This window comes from Myiozetetes cayanensis, unplaced genomic scaffold, assembly GCF_022539395.1.
Source record: "Myiozetetes cayanensis isolate MyiCay16 unplaced genomic scaffold, myiCay2020 scf17, whole genome shotgun sequence".
In the NCBI taxonomy this organism is placed as follows: Eukaryota; Metazoa; Chordata; class Aves; order Passeriformes; family Tyrannidae; genus Myiozetetes; species Myiozetetes cayanensis.
This window is the reverse complement of record NW_026087378.1, coordinates 17,405,566-17,432,997: the sequence shown is the minus strand read 5'-3', so window position 1 is coordinate 17,432,997 and position 27,432 is coordinate 17,405,566. Positions and strand designations below refer to the sequence as shown.

General features: G+C 50.2%; 1 protein-coding gene across 2 annotated transcripts in view; it reads left to right on the top strand.

The window, feature by feature from the left end:
* The window catches only part of SIL1 (SIL1 nucleotide exchange factor), a 97,931-nt gene that overhangs the window by 21,917 nt on the left and 48,582 nt on the right, over positions 1-27,432 (top strand). For both annotated transcript variants that reach the window (XM_050312343.1, XM_050312344.1), the window contains 2 exons: positions 1,970-2,084; positions 5,896-6,031. In XM_050312343.1, coding sequence (XP_050168300.1) covers positions 1,980-2,084; positions 5,896-6,031 — 241 coding nt within the window. In that variant the 5' untranslated portion in view covers positions 1,970-1,979. The remainder of the gene's footprint in view (positions 1-1,969; positions 2,085-5,895; positions 6,032-27,432) is intronic.

The following is a 27,432-nucleotide window of genomic DNA, read 5'->3' as shown; positions in this document are numbered from 1 at the left end:
TGCAGGTAGAGTTTGAGGCATACATCTATTTTTCATTATCCCACTTTTGCTGCTTGTTTTGTAACTAAAATAAAACCCACCCCAAAACCTGTTTCCTGTGCAAAAAGCAGCAGTTTGTTTTGCCATGAGGGGAAACTGTATGTTGGGGTCACCCTGAGACTGAGGTGGTGACTGTGGCAGTAGCCAAAAGGGCATGAAGATCAAGATCTTCTGGGAGCAGATGGAGTTTGAACCCATGAATCCTGCTCTGGGTGTTCCAGCTCGGGGGCCTGGGTGTTGGTTATGGCCTGATCGTGCTTGGCAGCATCCAGGAGAGGCTCTGGCCACAGATTGTCTCTACCTGTCTTCTGAAAATGGAGAGCTTTTCTTCTACTCTAGCTGTAGGTTAAGAAGGGCTTGTGGGTTCCTGAGGTGGTTCTTTGACCCTTTAGAAAAAAGGAGGAAATGCAAGGTGATGCTTTCCTGCAGGGTGGCAGCAGGGGAACTCATTGCTCAGGGATGCTGTGTGTGTCAGAAGTCCAGATCTGCTCCAAAAACAATTAATGGGAAAAATCTAGTTGATCAGAGATAGAGGCTGCTGTTCAGGAAGACCCTGGGTCAGGAGTTTTTGGAATATGCAGAAGTACATCAGATGTATTATCTGCGCTCCCTGCTCTGTCTCTCATGTCCACCATTGACCACTGTGATGGAGTGGTTTGCCTTTTCTTCTCTTTTTTGGCAAAAACCAGTTAGGAAGAGAAGAAATAACATAATGGAGTGGGGAGACAAGAGAGCAGTGAAGGGGTGAAAGGAGAGGAGCTTCTCCCTGGATGTTCCTGAAGGGTTCTGGTGGCTGGAGCTGGTGCTGGGTGTTCCTGTGAGCACATTTTCTGCCTTGTGGAACAGGACATGGTTGCTTCGAGGATGGAAAGTCTGCGATGTGATGTGCCCATCCTGAGGGACAGCAGAGAGCAAGAAAGATATTTCGGACTGCATGTATGGGAGGAAATTCTTTGAAACCTGGATAGGAGTAGGAGCAGACTTGATGGAGGGATGAGTAATGAAGGAGTGTTTGAACGGAACTAATCAGTCCCATCTTCTTTCAAAAGATCTCATTTAGTTTAATTTAGCAGCGTGTAAATTTAGAGCCAATCAAAGGAAATACTTGTGCAGCCTGTGTGCTGGCAGGCTGCTCGCTCCCTACCCCAGCAGCGAGCTGGAGGTGGATTCAGAGCCTCGTGCTGCGAGGCAGAGGGGACACATGTGCGTGGTTACACACACAGGGCTGGAGACATGAGCTCTGAACCAGGGGACCGGCACCCACAGGAGCAGGACCCTGCCTTTTTCCCCCTCCCTAGTTCAGGAGGAGATCTGTGGTGGGTCAGGGTGCCACGGGGCACAGAGTGGTGCCCTGCAGGCATGGTCAGAGCCAGCTCCTGAGCTCATGGTTTGGGTGAGCCGGTGCTCTGAGCAGCGGGGAAAGCCTTGTGCTGCAGGAACCACCACGTAAACCTTGTTGACCTCTGCAAAATGTTGTTTTCCCTAAGAAAAACCTACATATGGATTAGATAAACCCCTGATCCTTGGACAGCTGGTCGTTTTGTTTAATTTGAATTAATGCAGCTACTTCTGCAATTAAAAAGAGGCACAGGCAGGAAAAGCCTTCACAGGATTGCACTGATTTTTATTTTCCCCTGTAGTTGCCATACATGGCACTAACACAGTTATTTCAAACAAGTCTTGCAGGTCTCTTTATATTTTCCAGGAGAAATATAAGCCCCTGTGGGGTCAATGAGCTCCTTTGGCGTTACCTGTCACAAACCCCATTAGCAGTGAGACCCCAAAGGGACCCGTGTGCTCACACCTCAGGGTGTTCTGCTTCCAGCAGTGCCACAACCCTGATCCCATGCTGTGTTGCAAAGTGTTGTGTAAAGAGTTCTGAAGCCTGTGAAAACACAGAATAAAACACTGTTGGGTATTTGCATTTCAGGCTGGTGGCAATGTCTCCCTGGGCCGGTCTCCTCTCCACCGCTGCCAAAGCCAACCTGCTGGTGCTGCTGGTTTCTGTGCTCTTCTCCTGGTCAAGCCTAAGCGACAGAGTTCCCGTAAGTGCTGGCTGCTCTGGCTGGGAGCCGTGCCACTGGGGTCTGTGGTGGGGTGACAGCCTTCCCTGAGCCTTCTCTGCAGCCCAGGAGGCTGTTGCAGTGGTTGGTGAGTCACCTCTGAGAGACAGGAAGGGGTGGCTTCAATTACGTTCCTGGCTGTGCATCTGTTGAGTCACCACAGGTGAGTCAGGCTTAGGAGAGCATCCTCTCAGGTCCTTGGGTGCCGTGTGCATGGATTTTGGTACTTGATTTGGAAGCTGCAGTTGAGGTGAGTGGGGTCTCTCTGCCCTTTGCACATGTGCTGAGTGTGAAACTCCCCGGGTCAGATCCTGCTGCTGAACCCCGGCTGCCAGGCCCCTGGAAAGCTCCCTTGAGGAAGCTCAAGCAGTAGAGTGTGGTGGGTTTTTTGTCTAATTAATTCTGTGGTTTAAACTAGGGAGTATCCCCAGAGCACTGACATAGGGGGCTGCCAGATCCCATGTCCCTGGACACTCCTGCTCGTGCACTGCAGCTTTCTGGGCTGTTGGTTTGGGATGCAGCTCTGCGGGCTGGGCTGTTGCCCAAGCAGGTCAAGGGACAGGTCACAGTGTAAGCAGTCGGTGCCTCAGGCCCACCTGAAGTCACACAATGACTCTGGTACCAGCCATGGTGTATCCACAGGACCAGGGCAGGGACTGTCCCTGTGCTGGCCCTGCTGAGGCCCCTCCAGGGCTGTGTCCAGGGCTGGGCCCTCCTGGAAGAGACACAGGGAGGGGCTGGAGCGTGGGCAGGGAAGGGAACAGAGCTGGGAAGGGGCTGGAGCAGCAGGAGGGGCTGAGGGAGCTGGGGGGGCTCAGCCTGGAGAAAAGGAGGCTCAGGGGGGACCTTCTGGCTCTGCAATCCCTGACAGGAGGGGGGAGCCAGGGTGGGGGTCGGGCTCTGCTCCCAGGGAACAGGGACAGGAGGAGAGGGAACGGCCTCCAGCTGTGCCAGGGGAGGGGCAGGTGGGACATCAGGAGGAATTTTTCCCTGGAAAGGGTGGTCAGGCCTTGGCAGGGGCTGCCCAGGGAGGGTTGGAGTGCCCAGCCCTGGAGGTGTCCCAGGCAGGCCTGGCCGTGGCACTCAGTGCTCTAGGCTGGGGACAGGGTGAGCATTGGGCACAGGGTGGGCTTGATGATCTTGGAGGTCTTTTCCAGCCTAAATGACTCCACGATTCTGTGAATGATGAGGTAAAACATCTTTGTTTCAGGGAGGAAGGGGAGGTAGAGCACAGACATCCCAGCTGGAATGGGAGCACTGGGACAGCCACGTGCTGGAATGGGCAGCAGCCTGATGGGAGGTTCAGGCAACAGTAATGCAATGGGGGATTTACCCTCCCATCACCTTCTCCTACACTCCCATCCAAGGACTCCACAGTGGTCATAGAATCACAGGATCAGCTGGGTTGGAAAGACCTCTCAGATTATCAGGTCCAACCCTTGATCCAACCCCGCTGTGGTTCCCAGCCCATGGCACTGATGCCACATCCAGGCTGTCCTTAAACACCTCCAGGGACGGGGACTCCACCCCCTCCCTGGGCAGCCCATTCCAATGGCTGAGCACTCTCTCTGGAAAAAATTCCCTCCTCCTTGAGTGCAAGCAGTATCCCAGACCCTCCCTACTCAGGCTTTTCACCTTACTGCCCTTGATTTCAGATTGGTAAAGCAAGGAAGTTTTTTTGCCTTTAAGGAAATGTCCATTGTTCTTTAGAAAACATCTTTCTCCTACTTTTAGTTATTAAAACAGACCAAAAAGGATTTTACTAATTTCTGTGTAATGGAGAATTGCTTGTGTCGTGTTGCCCATTTTGGCCAAAAACACTGAGGAAAATGGGGTGTTGCACAGCAACTGTGGCCAAGCAGTGACAGTAACACTTAAATGAACCAAGTCACATCCTTTTCTCCTTACTGAGCATTTAAAGCCCAGCACTTGTCCTCAGCAGAGCTGGTAAACATCAGCTGTCTCCATTATGTGTTTGAACAGCTCCAGCCCTGGGAGGCCTGTTGGTGCATTTACAATAGCCTGTATCACTGAGTCCCTCTCGGATAATCACAGAGCCGTGGAAATAACCTAAGTAATAACTGCTCCACTCACTCCTTTTTAGTCCCGTGGAGTCTTGGCTCAGGAAATGTTAAACATCGATTTTCATCTGCAGAACCTGGGTTTTTATAGCTGTGATTGTTCCTGAGCTTTAACGTTTGTTATAATTTGAACAATTTCGAGCCCCTGATGCACTCAGTGAAAGCAGGAGTTAAGCTCTGTTTTCTCATGCATTTCTGCAATTGTGTTCCTTTCTGACAGCTAAAATATAAATATTCTATAGGTTTTTCAGCCATATTCATAAGCTACCACAGTCATGGAAGCATGGAATTGTTTAGGCTGGAAAAACCCTCTGAGACTGTCGAGTCCAACCATTCCCCCAGGACTGCCAAGCCCACCACTAAACCATGTCCTGAAGTGCCACATCCACACTGTCATTGCTCCTGTTCGTGTTTTGCTCATGTTGACATTTCTCTTGCTCAGAAACACTCTTCTAGGCTAGAAAATGGATGTTTATATGCAGAGCATCCAGATTCTGACAGAAAATACACAGTCAAGGAGTGGAAGAAGAGAAGGCAGAACGTGGCCCAAAATTTCCAGTTAACCTCCAAACTTACTTTTTTTTCTTTCCCTGTGAAAAAATTCAAAGGATTAATATCCAAACACTTCATGAAGTGAGCTGTAACTCTATTCTAATTACCAACAATTAGGAATAATCTTTCCCTATAGGCTGGTTACCTGAAATTATTCAGTGGTACCTGGATTGGCGATCTCGGAAGCCGATAATATTCCCTCCAACAGGCACTGAGCTGTCCAGACGATAAACCTAGATCAGTTCATATGTTCCTGTTCAAACCAGAGTAACACAGAGCTGCTTCCCCTGGTGTGACAGCACCAGGTCGTTACTATGCACTCTCTGTAATTTTATCCATTGCAGTTTTACATGACTCCCACCAGCTCCCTAGGGAGACTTTCCATTGAGCAGTGAGGTTTCCCTCGCAGCAAGGATTTTTTTCCCCTGCCTTTCATGCCCGTTTTTCCCTGTGTGTAGCATCGTACGACTCGTGCTGGCTGCTCTCCCACACCTCTGCCATCCCCGTGCTGCACTTGCCATGTAGGTGGTGATTAAATCCCTGCCTCATTGTTTTAAAAGGCTTGGAGAACGCTGGGAACGTGTGGAGAAGAGGATCCTCGCGTTTGTATCGTGTGGGCAACTCGGTGTGTTTTTCCTCATGTCCTATTTTGGAAATAGCTGAACTATTTTAGCTGAAATCTTCTCCAAGCCTGAAATAAGTGCATTTAAGGAAAAAAAAAAAACAAACCCACAACAACAACCAACGATCCTTGAGGCGTTCCACTCGTGTGGAAAATTTCAGCTGAAAAAGTTAGAAGTTTGACATATTTTTAGGCAATGGAAAACAGGGTCTTAAAGCGTTACGCAACCCTAATAATAGCCAGGGCCCCTGGCTCTGAGTGAAATACAGGTGAGGCTCTCTGGAAGCTGATTGAAAACCTGCAGCCTGCCCTGGAATAGGAAATCAGCTGCGTTGCTTTGTTCAGCACAAATGTCATGCTAGTTATGCATGTTTAACCTTTAATATACTTTAAATCTAAATTTAACCATGTGGAAAGAATCTCGGATGTCAAAAAAAAAAAAAAAATCTGCTGGCGAGGGAAAAAATTCTGTATTCTCAGCCAGCACTAAATTACCCAGATGCAATTGCTAATGAGCTGAATCTCTTCTCTCCAAAAGGAGTTTGCCCTTACAAAAATAGAAGAGAGCGACATAAAAGATGACAGTGGGAATGAGCCGGTGACAGAGGATGACGCTGATCCTGAAGACCTGGAAGTGTTTTACCCCACACATCAGTGGCAAACCCTCCGTCCAGGTAACTAATTATAGCATCTCTCTGGAGCCCCACCTGTCAGCACTGACAGCAGCCTTGCAGACACTCAGATTCCTGCCTGTTCCCATGACAATGTGAGCTTGTGCTGATGTTCAGATAAAGAGGTGAGGACTCAGTGACCCAGTACAGGGACCAGAGGCCACGGCCAAAGCGCCTGGCAAAGGGGAGTGGTTGCTAAAGTGCTTTCAGGTCACTTGAGCAGAGAGACTGGGCTGCCAGCCCTAGGGTAGGTGGTGGGGTGTCTCTGTCCCTGCCTCCACAGCCCTTTTTCTCTTCGTGTGCTTGTCAAGGGACAGATTTTATAACATTTGTTGGTGTGTGCATTCCCAGGTCTGCTGTGCTCCGGTGTGGGCTGGTGCAAACTGATTAGGAATGTCACTGTAGCGCTGCACAGCATTTTAACAATGGGTTTTCTGTTCCTTGGCTGCTTGAAATCCAGCTTTTATTCCTATCTGTGCAAACCACAAAAAAAAATCTCTTCCCTTTTTTTTTTGGGTTGATGTCTTTTGTTAGCCGTGCATGGGGCACGTATAGTGAGAGGAGCCCAGTGGAGCAGCCTGGCTGCACTGCAAGGGCCCGAGCACTGGGAAGGCTCTGGAGGAGCCAAGCCCCTTCAAACACACACACAGATGCATGTGTGCATACATATTTCAGCAATTAACCTGTCTCTGGGGTCCTGAACGAGCTGTTTAATCCACTTGTGCTTTGGTGTCCTCATGTATATGCAGGTGTAATACCTTCCCACCTCACAAGGGTGAACTAAGTAGTAATTAATTTTTATAAAGTGCTCTGAATTTAAGAGCTTTATTCTGTGCTCAGTATTATCATTGAATGAATAAGTATGGGTTCCATTTGTCTTGAAATTTCTGCCAGATACAGCAGAACGACTTTTCCAAGTGTAAATCTTTGTAAAACGTAAATGGCTACAAAAGCCCCTACGTCTCACAGAGCCGCAGTATATACTTATATTCCATTTCTGTACCATTATGTATGGGAGGCGTGTGGTGTCCCTGCTCATTATTCAGCCTTGCAGATACCCAGCACCCTTGTTGGAGCAGAATATGTATATCCTTGCAGTCATTAGAAACCTCTGCAGCGTTTCTTCAGAAGCACCTTCTCCATTGCTCCAGTGCCTTATTCCACTTTATTTTTGTTGTAATTCCATGTTGGGCACTTGCAGCGCAGGGCTTGTGGAAGTGGGGAGCTTGCCAGCATTCACATAGAAGAATAATTCTGGTGACTCTTGTGAAAACTCCCATGGTGCTCTGTCACCCCATTTCGGGTGTGCGGCAAGTTTGGATCAGAAAGAGGAGTCTGCCTTGGTCTCCCCCTGCCAAACTGGGTTTCCATCTCCTGGGGGTTTCTGTGAAGTGAAATCTCTGTGTGGACTGGGACTCTCACTTTTGTCACAGGTATTACTGAGGCTGGGGAAGCAGCTGCCAGCACGAGCACCCCCCTGCAGCCCCTGGGCCCCAGGCTTTCCCCCGTGGGAGTACAGGACAAGGACCCACAGGAGGAGGGAAGCAGCTGGTGTGGCTGCACAAGGCACGTGGCTTTCAGTCCTTTAGCAGAGGCACATGCCTTGGCAGTGTCTAATCCTGTGGTTCTGCAGATCTTCCGTGCTCTCCGAAGCGGTTCCACTGGCTGGCAGCTGAGCTGAGCCCTGGCTGGGCTGGCTGGAGTGTGCCCAGCACAGTGCTCAGGGGTTTACTCTTGACTGCCTGCCTCGCCAGGATGCCCCCTGTCCCTCTCCCGTTGTACCCCTGTGGCAAATTGGCCCAGTGTCTCCTGGGGAAGCAAATGTTTGGATTTAAAATCTGGATCTTCAGTTTTGAATACTGTAAGGGAGCTGGGAGTTGTGTTTCTCCTCAGCTCATCCTGTTTCAACTTGTTCCTGTTCTGAGCTCACACAGGATTTCTGTGCTTCTCTACACTTGTGCGGTAGCTCATCTTTTATAGATGTATCCCCAATTTTCCTCTGCTGTGTTTCTAGTTCCCTGTTGCTAATTGCATCAATCTGTGTTTCCACTGAGACTGCAGCAGTGTCATCAACCTGTAACCTGTCAGATCCCCCCACCAAATTCGATTGTTATTGTATCTAACGCTGTTTTGGGTGCCTGTTCCTCCCTGCCTGCAGTGTGAGCTGGATTTTGATCAAGTGCTTTCTTGCACTTTGAGCACACTTCAAGCTGCTGGAGGTAGCTGGATGCAAACACAGAGAGACAGTTGCCCTAAGAGCTCTGCCTCCTGTAATCTAGGAGCAAGATCAGTTGTCTCTTCTGCCAGGCAGCTGGAGAGCTGATGGCTCTGGGAAGGTTGGTGAAACTTCACAAAGTCCTTTAACACTTTGTTAGGCATTTCTTCTTTCTCACTTGGCACTAAATAATGCACCAGGTGCAGCTGGCTCAGACAGAAAGGAGATGTGTGCCTTGGAAAGGCTTCCAGCACCTCTGTTATTGTTCTTTTTTTGGTCTAATCTGTGGGGCTTTTCCTTCTGTCCATGATCGGAACCTGCAGGTTACTTGGGCATTAATGAGTGGGATTGCAGCGTCCTCTGAACGGAGGTTCACACCCCTGCTTGGACTCTTCCTGTGGTCAGGTTCCACCACAGACACAGAGTCTTTCTGAAGTTGTGCTTCCTCTGCTGTCTTTTTCCTTTTGGAATACACTTTCACCAGGTGATAGTTCCTCTGGGAGTTGGAAGCCCTGTGGGGAAACCTAGCAGAGGTGACTGTTGCTGTGTACGCTGAGCTCTGCCAAGCACGCGGAGGTTGAGTCTGTCAGTGCACAGAAACACCTGCTGCCTTTCAAGGTGATCTTGCCTGATGGTTATGGCAACCAAAGCCTGATCCTTAGTCTTTGGGATGGCAGAGATGAATGGAAGTGTTCAAAAAACAGGTAGATGTGGTGCTTAGGGACGTGGCTTAGTGGTGGCCCTGGCAGTGCCAGGTTAATGGTTGGACTCAATGTTCTGAGAGGGCTTTTCCATCCTTAATGATTCTGTGATGGTTTTCTCCATCATTCTGACAGTTTTCTTGGGGGTTCTGTGTATAAAAGCATTTCCTTCCCATTTCTGGTGACCTCAGATCTGCCACGCAACATCCCAGAGCACACGAATGCTTTGTTTCCTGGGAATTACCTACTTTTGTTCTTTGGGCACCGTTTCTCTCTGTTTTGTGTTCCTGATGATGATTGGAAGCTGGATTGCTCCAGCCAGCATTGAGCTCAGCAGTGGCTCCTCTGGGAAGACCTTGTCGTGAAGGTTAAGAAAAAAGATATAGGAGGCACAGGTTTGAATGGGAAAGAAAAAGGAGGTTAATCAGCCCCCCAGCAGTGACGAGCACTGTGGGGAGCTGTGCTGGGCCTCTGCAGGTGAGCTCTGCCTCTTCCCTGCTCCCTGGCGTGGCACAAACCCAATGGCAGGTTTCTCAGCTGGAAGCTGGGAATTAAGGAACCCAGTTTCCAAACCCAGATGGACCAAGCAAGAGCCTCATCTGCCCCAAATATCCAAATGTTTACGCCAACAGTGGGGCACGGAGAGGTTGCCTTTGGTCACAGCAGCTCCCTGCAGACTGGAGAGATGAAGCAAAGCCTTGCACTGGTGATGGGAATGTTGCAGCATGGATCTCCCTGGGCTTTGGGTGGGATATTCCAGTGTCTCAGGGCAGGACATGGGGCTTGGCTGGCTGTACCCTCAGCCAGGGTTAAAGCTCTGCCTCGCAGAGCCCTGTGCCGGTACCTGCAGTGGCTCCACAGTGTTTCCACTGCCCAGAGTCATCTTCCAAAGGTAAAAACTAAGGAGCCGTGGCTGCTGCTGTTGATCAGCCTGCCAGAGTGAGGTTGATGTGAACATGCTATTGTTGCTGCTTCTGCAAAGATGAGACCATGTTATGTTCAGCAGGGAGTTGATGATATGTTGCTTAGCATTTACATACCCACAGCTGCAGCTTCCAAGGATCCTCGGGCTGAGATCTTTGCTGTTCCTACTTGTCTCAGGCCTTCCCTCATCTAGTTTGCTGCACAAACAAGGTTTTGCACATATGGGAACACAGTTCTCAAGGAACTCACATTGGGGAGGTATTTTCAGAAGCTGCTTTGAAGGACTTGCTGTAGTTTTGGAAAGAACAGGACTTTGGATGGGGAATAACTCAGTCCAGTTTTGTGGCCAGTCTTTGTCTTTCAGATTTCAGTGGCCAAATGAGCCAGCACTGCTCTAAGCCAGAAGAGGTTTTTAAAGCTGGGAGAAGAAGGCAGTGGCAGAAGGGATTCCTTTGGCTCAGGAGTCCTGTCCCACAGCTCATGGGTGCTGCTGAGCGTTCCTTTACACCTTGTCTGGGGTATCTGGCTCCTGCTGCTCACCAGGATGTCCTGAGCTACAGCAGCTCCTGCTAATTGCTTTGCTAATTGCTTTGCTGAATTAATGACTGTCCAAACCACTGGCCTCTGGGTGACCTAGACCTAACTCTGACAGTGGTGGGCAGGTCTCTGAAATATTTATGTCAGCATGGTCAAGAGAGGGCTGCGAAATACAGAGTGAAACCACCAGGGTGTGCTTGTTTTTGCAAAGTTTGACGTGTGTAATCCAGGAAATAGGAACCTCATCAGATCAGCACACATTTGCATACAGAAGGAAGGCAAATGGAATTTTAAAAACCTCATTTGTACCAGATGAAATGCATGTTCTCTGGTTTTTTTTATAAAATGACTTGTTACTGATGTGCAGAGGGGACAAATCTTGACTGCGGAGTTGTTATATTCTTGTCTGGCCAGCGACAGGAGAGCTGCAGGGTGATTACAGCAGGTAGGAGAGGGCAGGCTGGCTTGAGAGCAATTGCCAATGTTCTTGGAGGCTGAGTTATGGCCACTGGTAGCTCTCCCTCGGCCTGTTTTCCATCTGACCTCTTGCATATGAGGCTTTTTATCTTTTAAATGTATCTTGTGCCTGTCCTTTTTATTGCCATCTGCCTCCATGGTCTTCTCTCTCAGTTTCCTCATCCTTGTGGGCTTTCTTTTGCCTCTCACCTCCACATCTCAGGGTGCACAGTGTCAGGGACACTTCATTCCTGTGCTTCATTTCAAGCCTTTGGCACAAGTGCCAGGACCAAAGCTGCACATCGTACTGCTCCTGGCTCTGGTATGGGGCACTGGCAGGGAGATGTCACACAAAGCACACCTTCTGTGCCTTAGTCCTGCTCTGTGTAAGAGGGATACTGGTGTTTCCCTGCCTGTTGGTGGCAAGAGGGCAGGACTGGGGCTCGGGAGATGCTCAGGCATGTGCACGGAGGTTGTTCCCAGCCCCCTGTTTGAGCAGGGAGTGTTTGAAGGATGCCAGGTTTGGACATGGAGATGCTACCTGGATGAGTGTCCTTCCCTCCAGCTCAGACAGGGCAGTGCTGCTCCTGTCTCAGCCCTGCTCCACGTTATCTGCTCGGATTTCTTTTACCGGCAGTTTCCCTCAGGTGGGAGGTCAAAGGATCCCAGAATGTGCTGAGCTGGAAGGACCCATGAGGATCATCCAGTCCAACCCCTGGCCCTGCACAGGCCCAGCCCCAAGAGTCACCCCCTGTGCCCCAGAGGATCATCCAAACCCTCCTGCAGCTCTGGCAGCCTTGGGGCTGTGCCCACTGCCCTGGGGAGCCTGTTCAGTGCCAACCACCCTCTGGGGGAAGAACCTTTTGCTGAGATCCACCCTGAGCCTGCCCTGACACAGCTCCAGCCATTCCCTGGGGGCTGTCCCTGGTCCCCCCAGAGCAGAGCTCAGTCCTGCCCCTCCTCTGCCCCTGCCCAGGCAGTTGGAACTGCAGGGAGGTCTCCCCTCAGTCTCCTCTTCTCCAGCTGAACACACCAAGTGCCCTCAGTGTCCTCACACGGCTTCAAATCCAGGCCCTTCCCCATCCTCATGGCCTCCTTTGGACACTCTCCAATGGCTCAATCTCTCCCTTCCATTGTGTCCCCCAAACTGCCTCAATGTTGAGGTGAGGCCGCCCCAGGGCCGGAGGGTACCTGCTGGGAATGCACAGCTGGCCCCTGTCAAGCTGCTCTCGAGCGTGTTCCAAGGGCTGGCCGTGCCTGGAATTCCAGCCAGGGCTGGTGCTGGGGGTGTTACAGCCTCAGACCTGTGTCCCTGAAACACTCAGGGAACATCACAAGTGTGAGTGAGTCGAATTTTCAGGCACACAGCTGGCCCATTCCAGGAGAGTTCAGAGCTGCAGAGCCATTGTCATTCACACTGGGAAATGGGAAAATACAGCAAATAGCAGAATTTATAGGCTGGTGGCTGTGCCCAGCCCAACCACAGCACCACTCACAGCAGCAGGATGGGCAGCAAGGTGCCACTCAGTGGGACACTTCAGCATGGCCAGATGCTGCTCCAACTCGCAGAGTTGCTCCCTGTGTTTTCTGTCTGCACCTCCTTGACCTGGGAGGTTTTGCAGCCATTGTTTTCCAGCACATCCATGAGGGTATCAGGTTCAGTATTTGTGAAATGAACTGGGAGCCAGTTTTATTCCCCTCCAAATGCAGGTAAAACTTGTCCTCTGTCATCTCCAGAAGCGCTGGTACCCTGGCAGTGTCAGTGTGAGAAAGCTCTTCATTTACTGCTGGGATTGCTCAGGTTTGGGAGCAGAGTGGGGCTGGGGTGGGTTTTTGGTGTGTTGGGCTCAGTCCCTTACTGGCATGATGTTACTGGTCTCCTCAAACAAGCTGGTGATGAAAGTCTTCTGCAGTGATGCACACACTGCCAAAAGCTGGTTGTGCCTCTGAGCAGCCGAGAGAAGTTTGCAGCGTTTCTGACACAGAGCCATGGCTTGGATGTGGGGCATCACCAAACAAGGGGGTGGGGGTGGTTTTCAGGAGCCAAGCCATGACTCATGCTAGTGGTGAGTGTGGCTCTGGGCTCTGCAGGGTGTTCTGGAGCAGTTATAACCAGGGGATGAGGTGTTGAGAGTCAAGTGGCAGTTTTAGTGCAACAAGAGGAATTTAAACTGCAGCTTTCAAAGTAATTTCAAATTTAGCTTTAATGATGCTCAGGCTGGTGGTGGCATAATAGCAGTAGACATAAGCAGTGGGAATCGTTCCCATGGTTAAATTTACATTGTTTGGAGGGGGAAAGTGCTTTGAAAGAAGAGAGACTGTTTCCCAGAGAAGACATCTCTCATTCCTCTCTTTTATCTTCTTCCTGCCAAGCTGGGGATGCTGTGAGTGTGTGAGCTGCTGAGAGGTGCTTAAATGTGTGCTGGGTGATGAGGAATATCTTGCTCTGGTTTTTATGTGCAAGCATGCTGTATTTGCTGCAATAACTTTAATAACCTTCGTGTGGCTGTTTAGAAGGATGAACCTCATTAAAGAAGAGGTATTTAATAACAGGCCTATTTTTATCTCTGTCTTTATCTAACAGTCTGCACATTTATTTCAAACTTGTAACAGTGCTTTGCAAGAAAAATGTTTTCCCTCCTGGAAAACGTTTTGGGAGTGCATCCAGCCTTGGTTATCTTGAGTTTCCAAAGTGTCTATCATCCCTCCTCCTTCTTGAGCCTCCAAGCCATACCAAGACCTCAGCTCCAACATTTTTCTTGGTTATTATGGGAAACTGGTTTCAAAAAGTGTGACTTGGGTTCCAGAGTCACTGAAATGGTTCTGAAGGTTTGACCAGATATAATCAGAGCAACTCCCTCACACTTCAAATGTGTGACCTTGTGCTGTGGGACAAGCATTCCAGGGATTGCAGCACGTTCTTTGTTAGCCGTGGGTCACAGCTCCATCCCCCCTGTGACGTTGGATTCCCACCAAAACACCATCCAGAGACTGGAGATCAGGAGAGCCCCCAGCTGCTGCTGCACACTGTGCAGAGCTCCAAGAGCAATTCTTCTCCTTTAGGAATGGTTTCCTGGGCTGTGTCAGGGCAGCAGTGCTGCTCCAGAGCCTGGTTGGCTTCGCTGCAGCTCAGACTGTCCACGTGCTCAGGAGAGGTTGGCAGCTCGGGGGGTCAGGCATTCCTGCAGAGGTTGTTCTTTTCCTAAATTTGCAATTTTATTTGGTAATCTCATGAATTAAACCCTGACCCAAGATCTCTTGCAGACATTGTGTTTTCAGACCGCTGTCCTGTGTGTGATCTTGTTTGCTGGCAGGTGGAGGCAGGTGATGTGCCCCAGCCCTGCGGGGTGCACCGTCCTTCCAGTTCCTCCCACATCCATCCCTTTGGCATCACTGGCTCTGTGTCCAGAGTGCCTGCCCTGACTGAGTGTTTCTTGGAGCACAAGTGCTGCTCAGCACCGTGCAGGTCACCAGGGTGACCATTTCTGAGCCCTTTTCCCAGGACACACGAGGCCACGTGCTGGCTTTGGTCCCTGGGATATGTGTGGCAGTTGTGACAAAAGCACCTGGAGCCAATCCCTCCTTTTCCTTGCCGTCCAGTCTGGATTGTGCACATCCCTAAAAGGCAGTTTTGCAGCATTATCTTTTTTTATAATGAGGAAGAAAGTATTTCCCTGGCCTTGCTCAGGCTGTTCCTCCCTGCAGTCTCCTCCTGGGCTCAGGCCCTGCTCACCAAAACCTCACCAAAATTGATTCTGGGGGGGTGAGGACAGAGTCAGAAGGTTTTCCAGGCAGTCATATGGCTCCTCTGAGGAATATTTCACCTGGTCCTTCACAGTTCATGCCTGCAAATTAGTGTTCTTGCTCAGATGGGACCGCAGCTTTTTTTTCCCCTTTTATACCCCCTAATTTGTTTATTTTTCCATATATTTACTTATGGGGTCACGTTAACAACAGGTCTGCTTTTTCCACAGACTCTTCCAGAGCCATGTGCTCTGCCTGCTCCATTCTGGTGTAAAAGCACCCTGCTCCTCTGAGGAAAACTCTGAATATCCATCCTACTTCCCTGATTGAGCGAGGCATTTTCTCTGATCCCTGCCCTCTGTTCATTTCAGAATCCGCAGGGAATTTGGGACATAAATTAAAAAGCTATTTGAGGTTTCTTGAGGTCTAGAAGCTGGTTTTGCATTTGTTCTTACTTGAGCACACGCTGAGACAAATGGCTCTGCTTTACTGAAGCAGCTTCCTTTGGCATCCTGAGGAAGCTTCTGAGTTAAAAAATAAATATGGCTCTGTTTTCCAGCTCTGCTTAACCAGCAAAAGCTTGGGAAAGAAATGTAATCTCCTTGGGTCTGTCCTGATGTTTTGTAGAACTAATTCCCATTTATTGCAAGAACTCTTCCCTGCTAGATTCACGTTTAATTTTTTATTATGTGTTTACATTTTGGAAGGTGGTGATGGAAATTCTAATGAGGGATAACACTCCTGATTCAAAAGATCTTTCTTCAGTCCAGACATTCTTCTTCCTCTCTCCTGATTTTTCTACCTGCTCCTTAAGACTGCAGGAAGTTTTGCTTGGGTCATTCACTTGCAACAGGATGTTATCTGAATACAGAATTAATGTATGCAGCCTGTCACTTGGAATTGCTGCTGTTCTGCTGCTGCAGAGCTCCCAGGGTTGCAAAGTCCTTGCAAGTGGCAGTAACGGGAACGTGCCTGTGATCCTGTGAAGGGAGAGAAGCAGCATGGAGCTGTGTGTCTCTGCCAGCACTGCAGGGTGTGAATAAATAGATCCAATCAACAATTTGCATGTTAGCCCCAGACCGTGGTCTATTTTTAGGATTTGCCATTCAGCCCAAGCAAAACCTCTCTGTTTTGGGCTGCTGGTGTTTCTAAAAGCACCTTTAAGTGCTCACCTAGTCTGTATTTTAAGCTGCATTTACATTTTGATAGAATCTGCTGCTCTTCTTGTTGGAAACAAAGCCTACCTCATCTTCGTTAATTGCACTATCATTTCACCTGCTAACCAGGGTGCTACTAATTACAGTTATCTCCCTGTTCTGCAGCAGATAGTACACAAAAAACTGTTATCCCTGGCTGTCTCTGGATTAGCTGGAGCTGTAAGGAGGTGGCACATGGTGACAGGTTTTACAGGTGTGGTGAAGGTATTTATAGACTGTCTGATGTGAAGCTGGAGGAGTGGCTGTGCTGCCCTTGCCAGGCACCTCCACAGCAAAACATTGTTTAAACATAGGAAGGTCTGGTTTACTGCAGGGGGATTGATCACTGGGCAGGTCAGCTCTGCCACAGAGGGGGTGGAGTCTCCATCCCAGGAGACATTCCAGCTGGACACAGTCCTGGGCACCTGCTAGAGGTGACACTTCTTGAGCAGGGGTTGGACAGATGATCCCAGAGGTGTTTCCAACCTCAGCTGATCGGCCACTGTCCAGCAGTGCCTCTTTTGGTGGGCTTCACAGAGAGCTGAACCCTGGTGGTGCAGCTGACTGTTCTCCCTGCTCACACAACTGCAATCCCAGCGGAGCAAACATGGGAAGAGTCTTCTTTGAAGAGAGGCAGTAGAAAGTGATACCTGAGCCCGTCTGCTGGGGCCTGTGGGTCTGGAGGGCTGGAGCCAGGGTCTTTCCTGGAAGATAAGCCAAGGGGCTTTTCACTTGACTCCTGTTTTATCATCTTTCCACCCACTTTGATCTCTTCAGATGCTCCCTGAACCTTTGGATTGCATCCTAAAGTGGAATGGGCTTGTCCTGAAGGAGGAGCAGGGCAAGGCTGCTGAGGAGAGCTTGTGGCTGCCCCATGGGGAAACCCAGCTGGGAAGCAAGAGGGGAGGGATTCCTGAGGCTGCTCCAGACCAGGCTGTGTCGGTCAGAGGGGTGAACACTGTATGAGGAGGAGATGTACCCTCTCTCCTCCATCCACCACGAGTGTCCTCAGATCAGGTCAAACTCCCTGCACCGGTTGTTTGTACTGTTTGCTCTCTACTCTACTTTATAAACTGGGGGGTTCTTGGTGCCCTTTTTTTTATTTATTCTGAAGAATATTAGAGATGGTTCACATGTTTTCTTTTATGTCCTCTGCAGTGCAGGTGATGCAGATGGGGATGGGATGATAGAACCTCTATCCTTTATCCTTTATCCTTTATCCAAGTGATTTTCTAGCAGGTTTGGGAGTACTACACCAGCAGGTAGAATAAGCTCAATGAAAACCACATTTAAGAAAGATTGTATCCATGGTCTGAAAGCCGGATAAGGAGTCATGGAAGTGCACCTTGCAGTGGTAGCAGAGCTGGGAACACTGCATGGGGATGTTTCCTGCAGTTCTGGCACAAGGAACCAGAGGACTGCTGGTTTTCCATGGTCCTCCCTGAGCACCTCTGGTTCTCCGTGGTCCTCCCTGAGCACCTCTGGTTCTCCGTGGTCCTCCCTGAGCACCTCTGGTTCTCCGTGGTCCTCCCTGAGCACCTCTGGTTCTCCGTGGTCCTCCATGAGGACTTCACAACGCTTTGCACAGAGCTTGCTGTGACACCGGGCAGGAGCTGCTGGTGGGGCTGCTGTGCTGGCCCAGGCCATGGTGCTCCTGGGGACTGTGCAGCAGGCCCTCCTCAGTGTGTTTCTGCTCCAAAATGTCACTGGGCCTGAAGGTACCTTCCTGCAACAGCTGCTCCTTGTCTGCATCACTTCCCTTGTGGAGCAGGCAGAAAAATCCCCTTGCTGCATCGCAGGGAGCCCTGTGAGCCAGCACAGAGGGGACAGCACTGCTTTAATCATTTATCCCTCTTCATGCCACCAAAGCTGTGTCCTGGGTGGAGGAGTGTGTGGCTGGGGGGAGGGTTGGCCCCAGCCATCAGCTTGTCAGGGTTTGCAGCACTGGCAGTTGGGAAGAAAACTGTTATTAAGTGTAACACAGCACCTTGGATACTGAAAGCATGGGGAGAGAATAAATACAGCCTTCCATAATGCCATTTTATAGTGTCACCCTTCAGAATTTATTAACACTTACTTGCAGCCATGCCTGCCTGCTTGAATCAGTAAAATTTGTTCATTATCTCCAGCACTCGCTTTGACCTACTGTGTTTGAAAAGAGGAAACATTGGAGGTGTAGGGACACCCCAGTTACTTTCTTTGGCAGCTGTTTTTTTGGTGTAAATCCAGCTTTTCTCAGGTTTGCTGCTGGCACCCCAGTCAGGTCATCTGGGATGGACCCAAAGTGTGACGTGTTGGTTGATGAGAGCTCTGGGGCCCTGAGGACCTGCCACAACCACCACAGCCCCCACAGGCAGCCGGAAGGGAGGAGGGGAGTGATGGGCATCTCAGAGCCAGCTGGCACGTCTTGTCACCCACCCTGGGACTGCCCCAGTGTCTGGACTGTCCTGGATGGGCTGAGGATGGTTGGAGGTGGTGAAGGGTTCACAGGAGCTTCCTTAACTACAGCCAGGGGGTTGCTAAGGTGTGAGCTCAAAGAGCAGTTCAGCATCACCTTGCTGTGGCTGTCACCACTGGTTAGCTGTTGGGACCCCACTACCTGATTGCTGCTGAGAATGACACAAGATAAGTCCTGAAGTGAAACTGGGCCCTGATTTTTGTTAGGACAAATCACAGCAGCGTTGTGGCTGTGTACCTTTACCCCCATCCTCAGCATTTAGCTCTCCTGCATGGAGGAATACGAGTTCAAGCCCAGCCTTCTGGTAATTTATTATGTTCCTTGTGCTTAAGGGCAAAATTTAAGTTGCCAAAAGCAGATGTTTGCTTGCTCCTTTTTTAGCTCTCAAAGTACTTTCTGTGTGCTTGATTGATGGACGTCCCTGTTACATTAATAGCTGGGCTTTGCAGAAAGCTGTTATTACCAGGAGAATCTGGTGTGGGTTTCAGTTTTTCTTCTTGCATTGAAAATCCATTATTAATGTCTTTTTTTGGGAAAAAAAAAAATGCTTCAATTCAGGCATTTTGCTTTGCTTTCTCAGGCTCCTTCACAACTGTCTCCTCCGCGGTGCTTTTAAAATCAATATTACAAGTGTTCTTTATATTTTACTGGGTGGTTGAGGGTTTCTGCGTTTTGCTATTGATTTCTAATTGTGTTGCAGGACATTTGGGTGCACACAGATTGCTGTGTGATGGGTAGCTTTATATGTGTCTTTCTAATCATGACTGAGTTGGCTTTTTGCATGTTGCCTCTTGCTGGAGGCTGCTGCTGGGCTTGGAAGCTGCCAGGAGAGCTGGGAGTGCAATCCTGAGACACTGGACTTGTGACCATTCATTTCATTTTGGCTTTGGTTTTAGACACAGAGGTCTTGTGAGGGCTCCTCTTCTGTGTTGTCTTTGCAGAGTCTTCTGCCCTGGCTTTTCATCCAGCTTCATGTTCTACATCAGAGGAGCATAACCGGTTGTCCTGGTTTTGTGTGGGGTGGTCACAGCGTACCTGCAGCTCTTTGGGTCAGCTCTGCTGGCAGATCTTGGCATTTCAGAGGTGCAAAGTCATTGGATCACAAAATGGTTTGGGTTGGGAGGGACCTTAAAGATCATCCAGTTCCACCCCTGCCATGGGCAGGGACACCTTCCACCAGCCCACGTTGCTCCAAGCCCCGTCTAACCTGGCCTTGGACACTTCCAGGGATTCAGGGGCAGCCACAGCTTCTCTGGGCAACCTGTGCTAGGGCCTCCCCACTCCCACAGCCAAGAGTTCCTTCCCAATATCCCATCTAACCCTGCCCTCTGTCAATGTGCATTCCCATATCCTGTGACCTCATGCCCTTGTAAAAGTTCAAGGCTTGATGAAATAATATGGAAGCACAGACCACATCTGTAGCTGCTGTGGAGTTGGAATTCCAGAGAGAGAAGCACAGCAGCACTGCTGGGACATGGGCACACCTGTGTGGGTTTGATAGCACCAAAGGGATGTGAGTGTGTCGTGGTTTTGCCCTGGCTCAATTTACTTTTATACTCCCACATACGATTACTATCAGTTGAGAGAAGGTTTATGCAGACAAAAAGAGACTGAATTAAAAAAAAGTATGAATATTTATTATTAACAAACTAAAACTAAAGAATTATATTTACAACAATTCTACTTGAGTAAAAGGTACTATGTATTTACAAAAGATATTTCTCCCCCCACTTCCCTTTATATCAGTCCAAGGAGGAGAAGCAGTCTTTTTCTGTTTTCAGAATTCCAGCTCTCTCTCTCTCTCTCTAGTAACTCTGCAGCACTTTCGTCGCAGTTGGAACTTCTTTATCTCTCTCTTATTCTGTGTTGGTCTCCAGGGCTGGGCTTACCCCCCTCCTGGGTTAAAACCGAAGGCTGAGGGTTACCCAGGTCCTGAAGGGTCTCCTTCCATAGACTTGCAAGGGGACACTTGCTTACTATGGATCTTCTTCCACAGGGTTACAGGGGATAATTGTTTAAGAGTTCACCCCTGTTTCCCTACGGAGGTCCCTCCCCATGGGAGAACAGTCCTTGATTGACTTCTCGGCATGGGTCCAGTCTGGATCCCTTACTCGGATCTCAATATCCCACCTGAGCCATTTTCTGCTCCAGCGTAGGTTCTCTCTAGCACCAGCAGCACGGATCCCACACATGGATCCCAACATCCCTACCTGAACCGTTTTGTGTTCCAGCGTAGGTTCTAATACCCGTCAGGGTCATAAATCTTCAACAGCAGCAGCACGGATCTCTCACTGAGATCCCAAGCTTATCTGAGCCGTCTCGCTCCAGCATAAGCATCGATCCCTTCAAGGGTCACAAAGTCTTTAACAGGACTCTGCCTCATCTGAGCCGCTTTTACTCCAGCATAAGGCTTTTCTCTTTCTGTTAAAGTCACAAATCTCTGGTGCATCCACAAGCTCCTCTGTGAGCCGCATGGGGGTCTCTTCACCCCAACAAACTTCTACAGGTGGCAGGGTTTTATTTTTCAGTCTTTACCCTGCTGAAGGGAGGGAGAGCGAAAAGGGAGAAAAACAGCAGCTCTCCCCCCTTCGAACTTTTCTTCTCTCTCCTGTTGCAGCTTCAGCTGCCAGCTTCGACCTTGAAGTCCTGTTATCTCATGGCTGGAATTCTTCTGCAGCGGTTTCTCGTCTAAGCAGTTCGTCTTTTAAACTTTTTTTTCTTCACTCTCTCACAAGAGAGAAGGGAGGCTTCAGTGTCTCACTTGCCCCTGGCCCCCCTCCCCGGCCCAAGCCGGGGAGGAGGGGGCCTTGGCCCTCCTCGGGCCCGCTACCCTTCTACATGGCTGCTGTTCTTAATTTCAACTGCGCAACCAACCTTCTCTTCCGTTTTCTTAAAGATGTAATTAGCAAAGGCGTCACTGAACTTTTTGATTGGTTTTTTGTCCGGAAATCACCTGGACAAAACCATCCTCAGCCCCAGGGATGGGCTGACGGGCAAAACCACGACAGAGTGGCACTGCTGTGGCCAGCACAGGTGCTCCAAAGTGCTTCCATGACTCCAGCTGGCCTGCAGCAGGGAAGGAACATCTAGTGCTAAGGACAGGGGCCCCGTGCAGGTGTGTGTTTTAGGCAAGTCCTAAAAACACCAAGAAGAAAGGGCAGAAGTTTTCTCTGCAGGGAGGATTTGCATGTGAAGCAGGGAACTGTCCCCCTGTGGGGCTCTCTGGGCAGGAATGGATGTGTTGGTGCTTGCCCTGCCTGTGGTCAGGCTGTTCCCACCCCCCTGCACAGCCCCTCCGTGCCAGGGCTTTGGCTGTACCCCGGGCAGGCTGGGGGTGCTCTGGGGGCACAGCAATCGCTGCTGGCGGGACTGGGGCGGTGCTGGCCGGGCTTATCTTCAGTGGGATCCTGGACACGCCTTGGTGCAGGCCAGGTTTGGCCCGTAAGGAGCTGGTTGTTGCCGGGGAGCAGAGCAAACAGCCGGCAGAGGTGCCGGTGCCGTGTCCCTGGGGGGCAGCGGAGCACGGGGGTGTTAAAGCTGCGGGCAGAGGACGCGGCATTCCCGGCTCTCCTCGGTCCGGCAGCGTTTGCCGGAGCCGGCAGTCGGGGAGGGATGACACGCATAACTATGGGCGGGCTGTGACCTTGCCGCTGGAACTTAGTTAGCAATTCTGTTGATGTTCTGGAAACGAAAATATAATTCAGGCCACCTTCTCCTCCAAGCTGACCCTGAGAATCTGGGAGAAGAGCTACTGAATAATTAGGGGCCTTATTTTTTCCCCTTTTTGCTGGAGTTACTGCTCAGTGTTGAACTGTGCTGTAAGTGTCATTAGTTCCCTTGAACTTACTGCTCCAAGTGTACTTTGCATTAATACAATTACGTAAGTGGCAGTCTCGTTAATCACTGTGGGTTGCAGCACATCCCTGTCACACCCCGTTTTGTGGCTGGTTTGGCTGGTGGGACCCCTGTAGCCCTGGCTGGGGGTGCAGGCTGTGGCTGGAGCACTCCCCTCTGCCCCTGTGCCTGGTTTAGCTGTGCTCTGTATTTGCATGTGTCTCACCCTGTGAGATCTGGAGTGTTTGCCAGCACTGCAGAGAGCAGCCTCCCCGCTGCAGAGGGGAAAGGGAGAGGTGGTTTTGGCCCAAGGGAGTTTTGCTGGACCACATCCCTCCTGCTGTCACTCCAGTTTGCATCCACAGAGGTCCTGGAATGGCAGAGCCCAGACTCCTGCCTTTGCAGGGACTACCTGGAGCCCGAGCTCTTGAGCAGGGGCTGCTGCAGGGCTGTTTGATGATGCTGTGGCTCTGTCTCCGTGGCAGAGCTCTCAGCCTTCCTGGCAATGTAAATTCTCCTGGCTGCATGCTAAAATTACACTGAGTTATTGATTTATCTCTGAGAGGATTTCCTTCCCAAGGGACGTTTCTGGCTGTGGTAATGATTTAGTTCTTGTGCAAGTGCAGAATCCATAGCAGAGCAGAGCCACCCTCCTGCCCTCGGGTCTGCAGCTCAGGTCCATGCTCCCTCAGGCTCCCTCTGCCAGCTTATTTCTGTTCCAAGGCTGGCACAAGGTTACATGGCTGTTATTTCCCTCTAACAACTGCAAATAAAAGGGCATTTTCAACTTCTCAGTGAGGAAGCTGCAAGACTCGGACAAGCCTTTGTGCCACGGCACTTGATAATCCTGGGTAATCTTGGATGTGTTGCAAACACAGCTCCAAGCCTGGCACGTGGGAAGCGTGAAGCCCCACCAGCATTAATGCACCCAGGCTCCTGGGAATATTTGAATTCCTTACAGTGGGGTATGATGGGAACAGGAGCATGTGAATGCTTTTTTCCTAAAGCAGCAGGGTACAGCCTCTTCTTTGCTTTCTACTGACTCATCCATAGAGCATCTCTAAAATCAGGCCAGGCAAGTTCAGTCTCCTGCTTGTGCTCCTGAGGAGGCAAAGCCAGTTCTCTCCTATTCCTGGTGCTGAAACCACAGTCCACTGGTTGTGATTCAGCTGGTGAGCACCATCAGTAGAAGGACCTGACCTGGACCAAGTGTTTTACCCACTCTCTGTGGCTGGAAAATGACCAGCTCTGTGTCCCTGGGTGCCCATCTGAAGGCCCTCCCCGTGTGTTGCTGTGTCCAAGCCCGCAGTGGATTTGGGACCGATCTCAGCTGCGCAGTGATGAAATGTGAGGCTGCTCCCACACGTGGTGTTATAAAACAGCATCCCCCAATTAGGCCCAGGGAGAATGTCAATTTATTTTCCCATGAACCAAATGTGGCACAGCTACTTTCTTTCTCAGTGATCTATCTGTGAGATAAAACAAGTCCTCAGCGTCTGTCTTAAATACTGCAGTGTTGACAAGTTCTCTTGACAGAAATTAGGCTAATGTCCCTCTCGACTGCCTTAGCTGTAGCAACGAGGCTTTCAGCTGGAGCTTTGGAAAGCACTATACCAACGCACTCTCCAAGGCATCTTCTTATTCCAGCTTTTATTATCCAAATTTGTTCTCACTCAGCCTTGGCAGCGTGGCTGGCAGACTGGTTCCTCCAGCACGTCCTGCTGGTCTCACAGCCAGGCGGGTCGGATCAGGCACCTTCCAGGGTTGAACCAGGGCAGTGTTGGCCAACTGTCTGGAGACCTGCGTGCCCTTGGCTCTGGGGGATGCTCTGGGCTCGGGGAGGTGTTGGTGCCAGGGTGGGACTGGTGTGAGAAGAGCCAGCTGACAGGCATAGGGTAGAGATGAGATCCAAGTCAGTAAGCTGCACGCCCTGCCAGCAGTACAGCATGTCCTGAAACGCTCCCAGTGTGAGCTGGAGCTGGGAGAAGGGAGTGTTTTTGGTACATATCTCATCTTTGAGTTTCAGCCTGGACTGAGTTATGGGCTCAGAAGCTGAGGACAGGAACAGAGGTCACTCAGACATGGTCATGAAGACCCCTTCTTGAACTTCCCAGCCTTCCCCTTGACAGCAGTTTCTTTTATTGACCTTTGCCATCTTTAAGTTGCACTTCAGCTCCTCATTTCCAACTGATTAACCATGGCTGGCTGGGACCTCCTGATTCTCACACTGGTGTTGGTCCTGATGGAGCCGTTGTGTCCTTTCCATGCCTCCACATTGCCAGGTTCTTTGGTGGCCGTGTCACCAGCCCCTGGAGGGAGGAGGAGGAGCTCTCTGGGAGTGACAGATGTGGGAGACAGTGGTTGATGGTGTTCTGGAGGTACTAATCTCCATCACAGTAAAGGAGCCAGTAGTGCCTGGCTCAAAAAGTTATTAAATGCCCAAAATTCAGCAGGATGGGTATCATCCTCAGTTCCTTTTGTCAGGTTCTCAATTCTCCTGGTCACCTCCTTCGTCCTTCTCTGCCTGCGTCCTGCACTGATCTTCTCTGAATGCAACCCAGATGGGCTTTCTGGATTAAAAAAATGCACCTGAGGGATGACAACTGTTGAACAAGTTGCAGTAACACTATGAAGGCTTGGGCATAAATAATGTAGTGAGTTGGAGAGGGATTAAAGCTGGCTTTTGTAAATAAGTTTCTCATGGATGTTGACCTGGGGACATGGTGGGACGAAGGTCACTTCAGTGTCTGTGCAGCCTGGCGCGTGGTTGGAGAGATGAAACACCAGAGTGTGTCTGGACACCTTTGCTCTCTGTTTCTTCTGCTTCTTGGACCTATGTGGGATTGAACTCTCTAAAGTGCTGCAGTTCACAGATTTGAGCCCACTGTCAGAAAAGAAATCAAGTTCTTCACACTTAATCCCTGAGCACATGGCTCCTGCTGTGCCCAGTGGCTGTGCTAACACACTGCAGTGCCTGACTCAGGGCTGGGGAGAAGGGTTTGCTTTGCAAGTGAAAACACATCTTTGTGCCGGTTCTACAACGGCAACCCTTCCTTTTCCTTCCCCGTGATGGTTTTTTGCCTGGTGTGTTTCTGCTGTTGCAGTGCAAGGAAGAGCAGCCTTTGCAGGAGGGAGGTGGAAGGGCAGAGCACTTGTTGCCAGGGGCTCTTTGCCATAGGAAGTGTTTCTCTACTGGAGCAGCGGCGGATCCACCAGCAGGTGCTGCAGCAGCACCTCTGTCAGAGGCACCACGTGTCCCTCCCAATCCTCCTGTCACCCCTTCCCTTGCTTGTTATCTCAGAGCATCCCGGGAGCCGCCGGCACCTCATGGGAGGGATGTGCTCTGCCCTGTGCATGCTGTCCAGCCCTCTCACCCTCCGTGGTTCCTTGCCACAAGGGGGGTGAGGTTTGGTGGGTTTTTGGCAGGAGCTGGCTCAGCTGGCTGGGCTGTGTGTGCCATCACTGGCACATCAATCTGGAGAACATGAATCCCAGTGCCACGGGAGAGCACTGGCTGGGGGAAAAGTGGCAGTAGTGAGCGTTGTCCAGCCCAGTGTCCAAACTGAAGGGGTGCTTTGGCATCTCTAACCAGGTGTTTCTCACTGGAAAGCCCCTTCCTCGCGGCACCTTGTTCTCTGCTGGCTGTGGATCGAATTGCAGGAGGAGGGATTTGATTCTGGCATCATTTTAAAAACGTTTTCATTCTGTCTGCTGAGGGAAACAAAGTACAGAGAAGATTCCTCAGCACTGGGACGAGAGTATGGCTCTGAAACCCTTTTCAGACAAACAAGTGTTTGAGCTTGTAGGACTGATGGATGGTGCTTGAAGACATGGTTATTGCAGCAGGCAAAAAATCCTAGAGTGCAAGGAAGTTCTCCCAGGGATTATTGTGAGTGTCTCCCTGGAATCCTGGTTGTGAGGAGTACTTGGCACCTTGAGTCCACCCAGTGGCATCAGCCATAGGAGAGCAGTAGTCCAGCAAGCACCAGTAAGTTGCTTCTCTCTTGGTAAATGAGAAACTGGACTGGGATCAGCCCTTTCGGGGTGGCTTCACTGCCAGGAACTGTACCTGGAATGTGGACATGGGTGTCTGAGCTTCCTCACGGTAGTGTGGGGAATGCTGGGAATGCCAAGGGATACTGGGACTGCTGCTGGGGAAGCTCTCAGGCCTGGTGCAGTGAAACCTGTCCCAAGGCTATCAGGAAGAGGTGACATAGAGCATATTAATGACCTTTTCCAGTGGCACTTAACTGGGAGGAGCAGTGAGTGCCAGGAAGTGAACTAATACAAAAGGCTGTAGCTGAGTGAAAAAGGGGCAGAAAGAAATAAATGAGATTCAGGCTCTGGGCCTCCTCTTCCCATCAGTAATCCATCTCTTCCTTACCTGTGTCTGCTACAGATCTTCCCTTCCTTTTGTATGTAAAAATGTTCTGTTTGGAAATAACAAGCAATCCAGGGAGTAGTATGACTTGCCTTTATAGACGAGAAAGGCAAAAAAGGAGGCAGGCTTTGCTGCTTCCTTGTTCAACAGTGCCAGCTGGAGAGTGTGGGGTCAGAGCTCACACTGAGCCCCCCAAGACTAGGGCTACCTCTGTTTTCCTTGGAGCCTGGCATTCTACATGAGAAGCAGGCCACATCTTCATGCTGCCAGTGTGCCAGGGTGTGGGACATGCCATCCTCTGGCCAGAGCAGCCATCAGGGCAGTGTCCCCTTGTGTGTGACCAGCACGTGATGCCCCAGCCTCAACTCACCACTGACACTGCCGGCTCCTGGAGCTGGTGATGCAGCAGTGGAGAGCTCTGCTGCTTCCTGGGATTTGTCTCCTTGTGTTTTTTAATCATTATTTTATTAAAGGAGAAGGTGCCATCAGATAACTCATTGTGGATGCTCTGTCAGTGTGATTATTTTAATACTGCAGCACTGCCGGTGTGTTTTGCTGGAACATTCACATATTGATTCCAGATTCCTTTGTTGCCTCTTCAAGAAAGAAAGTCCCTTCCCCTCACTCCCTGTTCGAGGGAACAAAGAGTAAAGGAAGGTAGATGTTATCTGAGGCTTGCTCACAAACCGAGGTGATTTCTGAGAGCTGCAGAGCCACTTACTGACTCAATAACTGAGGTTTGTTTTCACACCCTTAATAGATTTTTGAATTGTTTTGCAACGGCAAACAAGAATGCTCACCTGGGGACAAAGCAGGGATCTGCTGAGCTGGATCTCCTCTGTTCTGCTTTCAGAAACCTTCTCAGGGGACATTGCTGTGCCATAGGGGACAGAGTGGTGCTGGAGGGGGGGAGTTTCATGTCCCTCTTGGGCTCCTCTTGCTTTCATCCAGTCGATGG